The sequence below is a fragment of the Squalius cephalus genome (assembly GCF_949319135.1).
Source record: "Squalius cephalus genome assembly, chromosome: 18".
Taxonomy (NCBI): Eukaryota; Metazoa; Chordata; class Actinopteri; order Cypriniformes; family Leuciscidae; genus Squalius; species Squalius cephalus.
This window is the reverse complement of record NC_137139.1, coordinates 27,446,533-27,453,158: the sequence shown is the minus strand read 5'-3', so window position 1 is coordinate 27,453,158 and position 6,626 is coordinate 27,446,533. Positions and strand designations below refer to the sequence as shown.

General features: G+C 39.6%; 1 protein-coding gene across 4 annotated transcripts; it reads left to right on the top strand.

The window, feature by feature from the left end:
* The first annotated feature begins 682 nt into the window (after positions 1–682).
* Positions 683–6,104, top strand: alkal2a (ALK and LTK ligand 2a). Of its 4 annotated transcripts, none has more exons than XM_079848231.1 (6): positions 683–1,602; positions 2,428–2,704; positions 3,560–3,613; positions 3,706–3,786; positions 4,021–4,088; positions 5,327–6,104. In XM_079848231.1, exons 2-5 carry the CDS (start codon positions 2,473–2,475, stop codon positions 4,077–4,079), a joined length of 426 nt encoding a protein of 141 aa, XP_079704357.1. In that variant the 5' UTR covers positions 683–1,602; positions 2,428–2,472; the 3' UTR covers positions 4,080–4,088; positions 5,327–6,104. The 4 variants fall into 4 exon arrangements, with proteins under 4 accessions (XP_079704357.1, XP_079704355.1, XP_079704354.1 ...); XM_079848229.1 differs by having other exon boundaries at positions 4,002–4,088; XM_079848228.1 differs by having other exon boundaries at positions 4,002–4,088; positions 5,324–6,104.
* Positions 6,105–6,626: the final 522 nt, after the last annotated feature.

The window sequence follows — 6,626 nt, the reverse complement described above, 5'->3', positions numbered from 1 at the left end:
TCCATTTATTTTCATCATTTTCAGTGAAAGACCCAAAAGGACTTTTCTCCAGATGTTGCTGCAGGACCCATCACATTTTATTAAATTGAATTTAATACTTATGCTTTGTTATCAGTTATGTCAAGTGTTTAATGCTTTTGTTTGTTATTCACGCAATCCTTCTCAAATATCATTAGGGGATGTGCATATTAAACTTGGCACGTGAAAATAACACAAAATGTTTGATTTTTGGGTCAAACTATTGCTTTAAATGTCTTGCTTACGCCACCAATTCATGAGGTTTGAACAACCTTTCAAATACCATGCAATCTAAATCTTCAACCAGCAGGTTCACCGTCATTCTTTAAGTCTCACTGTACAGAAAAGGGTTTTATGATATCTGTAGTGTAATCACTTTATCATGTGTACCTGCCTTTATGAGCACTTCACTTCACTGATAAGATAACCACACACATTAAGCTGTTTCCATGTAAACAATCCAAAACAGTGGAAGACAATGAGTTTCAACAAAGTTTTAACTGGATAACGTTATGTTGTTATAAAAAGCACACAGATTCAGAGGCCTAAGCAAACAGGGCCCTCCTCATATTAACATTTATTTTCCCTTAAGTTGTTTTCCTCAATGTTCAGGTTTAATTCTGTGTAAGACAGTTAACACTTATATTGTTAGGTGTTGGTCTAATTGACTTTTAGGGGCCCTAGATGGTTGCCTACCTTTGCCTAGTGTTGAGTCCGCCCATGCAGATCACCGTTCGTGACCGGGATGGGAGCCAAATTGCTCCATGTTCTCTTTTGCTTTGAGGGAGTGGTATGAACGAAAGCAAACACAAACTAATCCGAACTCACTTTTCTCTGGTCTGTTTGGCTGACTGTTTCTCTTGCGCTATCATTACCATTACGCAGAATAATTACATCAGCTGCAGCCACTTCCAGGCATCGATCTGTAACTCGAATCAATCCTCTGGAGACACGAAGGGATGAAATGGTGATCTATGGTGGTGTGTGAGGGGAAAAACCTGATTTTCAGGCACTATAAGAGTTCCAGTCTGTGCAATGGTGGGACAGTTCCTGGTATAGCTACGTCTCTTCCTGCAAGCACAGCTTTCTAAGTGCTTTAATGAGATAGTGGGCAAGAAAAAATGTCCATAGGATGCTGCATGTGAGAAACGGGAATAAGAGGATGTGCAGCGTACGTGTGACGAGTTTCTAATTAAAGACACGGCGATGTAAGCCCTCGAGGGACAACTCCTTCCGTCTGGCAGCCTCAATAAATTGGCGAGAATTGACGACGAATGTTTCGAGACATTTACTACAAGCGGCGCGCGCGCTCAGTGTCCACGAGGAGCTTTCACTGGAGTTTTCTCAAGTCTCGGAAACATCAGAAAGGAGTCTGACCACTCAAACTTCCCACGCTTGAGTATAATAAAGGACGATTCGCTTGAAAGGATAGTTCTCTCTCTCTCTTTTTCCCAGCTCGTTCTGCAAACCTTGCGTGGTTATATAGGCACCGGACACTCGAGACTCAATAAAACACACCGCGCGCTCAATTGCCTCAGGCTGTGCCGATTGAGAGGAAGAACAGCCGTCAACGACCGTCCTCAGGTAGGTTTACTGGAGGCATTTATGACCTATGGTGATTGTTTTTTTCAACTTTTTATTTTATTTTTTGACCATATCATACCTAACGTTATTGCTTACACATTTTTTTCTCCGGAACTATTTTGATTTACAAAAGGATTGTAAATTAGGAGAAAAATCAATACGCTTCTATGGGCTGTGATGCTTTAAATGCGAAATGCGAAAGTTTAACTACTTTATCTACAGTATCAGTCAGTTTGAATTTGTTGAATTTTAATTCAGTCTGAATTTATGTTTAGGAGCTTATTGCACATATCTCTTTAATAACTTTGGTGTGCTCATTTATATTGCATGTCTCGTATATTTTTCCATAAAACTCCTAATAAAACGAATAAAGGTTAACAATAAAATCCAGGTGCAACGCTGAGATTATTTGGTCTTGGAAGAATATGATGAGAATTTAGTTGATACTGAAACTTTTGATTGCATATGTGGGTATCTTTCCAAATCTGAGCACAGTTTGAGACATTGTTGAAATCTGTAACTCTAGAGAAAACACGTGAGTTTCTGGGATCTCTTTCTCTGGAGAAACATCTGAGGAGCATGACACTTCTTGTTTTGTTCTTCATGCAATTAAATTGCTGTCGATGAGAAATAAATGAGTTTTGATCACCTAAATGATTAAAAACTACTTTGTGAATGACACAAGAATGACTAGGTGTGTCCAAACTGACTGGTAGTGAAAGTGAAATAACACTTCTTTTTTAAGAAATCGTAAAAGCCTCCAAAGTTTATTTTTAACGTAAAGTGGACTTTTGCATCTTATAAACCCTGTGACTTCTTCACCAGGACCTGGGCAGTGCGGGACGTGCGCGCACTCTGGTTGCGGGAGCGATGTGCGCGCTGCGGGCTCCGGTGATGCTAATGGGGCTCGTAATGTTAATCTGTACCTCCGCACAAAGCGATGCCAAGGCGAACAAGGTCGAAAAAACATTCAGACGGATAATGGACATCATGAGACAGGTGGAAAACAGATCTGACGACACGAGCGCGCAGAAGACTGAGCGCGCACTCGAGCCAAAGGACGCTCATAATCTCAAAACGGAAAGTGGGGAAACAATTTTAGGTAAGCAGAGCATTAAATGTCCACAAAACTAAAACTGTATGTTGTCATTGCATTGGATAATTAAATGTGGCAAGTTACATTTACTTTAAAAAAGGATAGCACACTTTTCAAGCAAACTGTGTTTTTAAATTAAGATAAAATGACACTTACTGGTTGTCAAACCTTATAGTGGAACATTTCCATGTACCTACCAAGAAACTGACTTCATGCTTCCACCATAAATCACATTGAGACCAGTTGCTTCAAAGTCATTGCAAAAATAGTTCTAGCTGCTAGAGCTTTCTCTGATTTAACTTCACTTTTCTGAACCATTTCAGTCTATAATGTTGCCACTTGGTTTGATATTTTGTTATGTAATGCAATGAAATCACACTCTATATGCCTTATTTTTCCTTGACCTATATTTAGGAAGGATATGACTTACCCACTAGGACATTAGCCAAAATCTTAACTCTCAAAGCATTGGGTGAAACAGTGTTGCATTGCACTGTTGTGTGCCAACTAGTCAGACTCGTGATATTGGTGATCAGCGACTCCCAGTTATATCAGTGGTCTCTGGCCTAGGATTTTATCATATAAGAGAGACATTAAGCTACATGTACTTAAAAAAGTACTGAACATACATTTGTGTTGAACGAATAGTTATAATATTGGTGAGTGTGTCAAATGAATACTTAGAATAGGTGATCATGGTGTGTACAGAAATTTTTTTGGGGGGTCTAAACCGCTTAGTTAGAGCATGATCATTGCTGGGGAATGTTGAGCTGAGTATTTGTCTGAGCTTCAGACTCGTCCCTCTTGAAGGATCAGCGGATATTCAGGATTTGACCTTTGAATGTTTCTTTCTCTTTGCAGAAATCTTTCCCAGAGACCTCAGAAAGAAAGAGAAGGTTATAAAACACTTAACAGGTGAGAGACTTTTGAGTTTTCTGTGACCTCAAAGCAACAAAGGAAAACAGATGTGTTTGAGAATTTTAACTGGGCTGTTTTCCTTGCATCAGGTCCTCTTTATTTCAGTCCAAAATGCAGGAAGACTGTCTACAGGCTTTACCATAACACCAGAGACTGCACCATCCCTGCATGTGAGTACAGTCAAGCTTTCCCATCTCTTCAACCCCACAAACAGGTTACACCTCTGCCCACATGCACCAGGACCCTGTACAAACTGTCTTTATATTCATGACAGTCTCAATGTCGGCTAGGTGCCCCTGATTTACCTCTGCACATGGAGTTTTAACACAGAAACAGTATAGGCTACAAATTCAGGACTCATCCAGCTGATTATCCGACTCATCAGGCTTTACTCCTGTCCTCAGACTACAAAAGGTGCGCGCGACTCCTGACGCGACTGGCGGGGAGATGTCAAGAGGGTTAACTTTACCAGGTAAGACACTTTTAATTCCTTTTTTGGTTACACTTTATTTTTTGATAGACCACTTTACACATTCTACTGACTATAAGTAACTTTGCCAACCAACTCTTATTCAGTTGCAACTACATGTCAACTAACTCTCTTTAGAGTATTAGTAGACCGTTAGGTTCAGGTTAGTTGAATAAGTTGACATGTACTTGCAAAGATACTTATGAGCCACGTTTCCACTGAAATTACCCCGGAACAATTTGTCCCAGGAACTTTTTTCCCTCAGACCTGTTTCTGCATTTCCAAGTACACTGAAGATTAGGCAAATTAGTCCGGTGACTTAGGACTGCATGCACCGCAACAGATCAACAAATGCTGCATGAACTCATGAACCAATCAGCATGTTCAGTGCCCAAGTCCCACCCCCGAAAGTTCCTGAACTTTGAAAAAGTACTACCTCACAAGCAGGGACTTTCTAAGGGGAAAATTGTTACCTGGAACTTCATTTAGACCCTGGTTCCTGCGGACAAAACACACGGAGTACCACCCCAAAGTTCCTAGTTCCTGGGGAAAGTTCCTGCGGTGGAAACGTGGCTATGGTTAGTAAAATGTCTGTAGAGGGAGCATCAAAATAAAGTGTTATTAGATATTAAGCAGACAGTCTGATAATACTATAATGACATGTAGTTGCAAAGTTACTTATAGGTAGTAGAATGACTAAAGTGGACCATCAATATGAAGTGTTTCCCTTCTTTCATCACTGAATGAAGGAAAATTGAGAGTTACAAGAAATTGGAGAAGAGATATGCAGGGTTCCCATGATCCTGGAAAAGTTATGAAAATCTAGTCAGAATTTGTGAGAACTCTGGATACTACACAGATTCAAAACAAAAAAAGTTGTTACATATGTAGGTAAATTACAAAAATACAACAAAAAAGGGATTTATTCCCCACTTTCAGAGAGGATGCATGCAGCTAAAGGTTTTAAGACTGAGAACACATTCCAGGATTAGAATTTATCCAACCCATTACAGATAAACCTCCGTGTCTTAGCGTTAAGAGCTTTCAGATGTGATTTAAGCATGTATATAAACTTTACATCAATGCTTTGGAGACCACTTTAGAGGGAGTGCATGTAACAAACGCCGTTTCCCAATTTTTCACAGAAGGGAAAGAATTTTCAGATGCATCCAAGTGCACACATGTACATGAACACAGCCAAGTCTGAAACATCACTAAACTTCACATCCTTTATCAAGCAGGTTGAAGCCAAACCAGAGTGACCCCAAGAAGGAGGAAAAAAACAGTAGTCAAGTGCCTTTGGACAAGAGAAGAGAATTTAAACCAACACGCAACATTCCACATAATCAGCATATCGCGTCCAGAACACTGCTTCTGCCTCTCCGGAGAATTGATAGAGCAGTAAATGGACAGAGTAATGGGATGCACTTGCCCAAGGACGGTGTGATGGACTCCGCATGGAGCCGATGTTAAAATACAGGACGTCAGAGAAAGCAAGCAAAAAACGCATCTGGCGTATTGGGCTCTGAACCTGTCTGCCAAAAAAGAAAACCATTTTTCCATCGTTTCATCATGAGAAAAAGGGATTGTAGTGGTTTTCACAGTTTGTTCTCATCAGATAACATGACTCGCCACAGCCAGTGATTATTTCGTGCGACATGCCTCGATGGGGTTACAATTCAGAGCTATGACGAGAAATTGTCCATTATGGTTCATTGCAACGAGAGAGCTTTCCTTTTCTCTGTGCTAGAACTGAAAACCAGTTAACTGCATGAACGTTTCCTTTCGCTTCTGTTTGCCAGCAGACAGGTTGCTCTTTGCAGTAAAACCATGACCAAAAGCTTTTAGTTTTTGTGTGAGATGAGTGTATGACTGTGGAATATATTCAGTATATTTTGATATGTAAATATTGTACAAATGAGACCTATAACAAACATATCAGCGTCTGACGTACGACTGCTTCGTTGGGATATGTATATTTAAAAGACAATATATTTAAATAAATTATGATTGTTTAAACATTGTTGTCTTTAATATAAATGTACACCAAAAAAATTGAGGTTAATATTTTACAGCATGAAACATAGTCTCTATGTAGTTTAACAGCTTATCTTGGCATCAGAAAATATTTTTTTAGGGAGTTCATGACCTCTTATCGCTCATGGTGGATGCTTTGGATGCTTCTGAGATATTGAATTTTTTTGTCTGTAACCACACCAAAGATAATGGTCAATCTGTTGCTAAATATCTTAGCTCATCTGCTAAAAAATCTCCAGAGAGTTCCCAAAAATATGCAGAGGATGAATAAGAGAGGAGCATAAAGGGGGGGAAGGTGGTGGAAAAAAAAAAAGGCACAAGTCAGTCATGTTGCATCCATCTTTCCTCATCTAAATCACCTAGATCCTAATTAATCAAACCTGGCACAACCACAATCATATTCAAAGAAATGAGGGGAAAAGCCATAAAACTGTCATAGAAATGTACAAAAATGTAGCTAAAAAGTGTTGGCCTAAGAAGTGGAAAAATAATTTCATGCGAAAG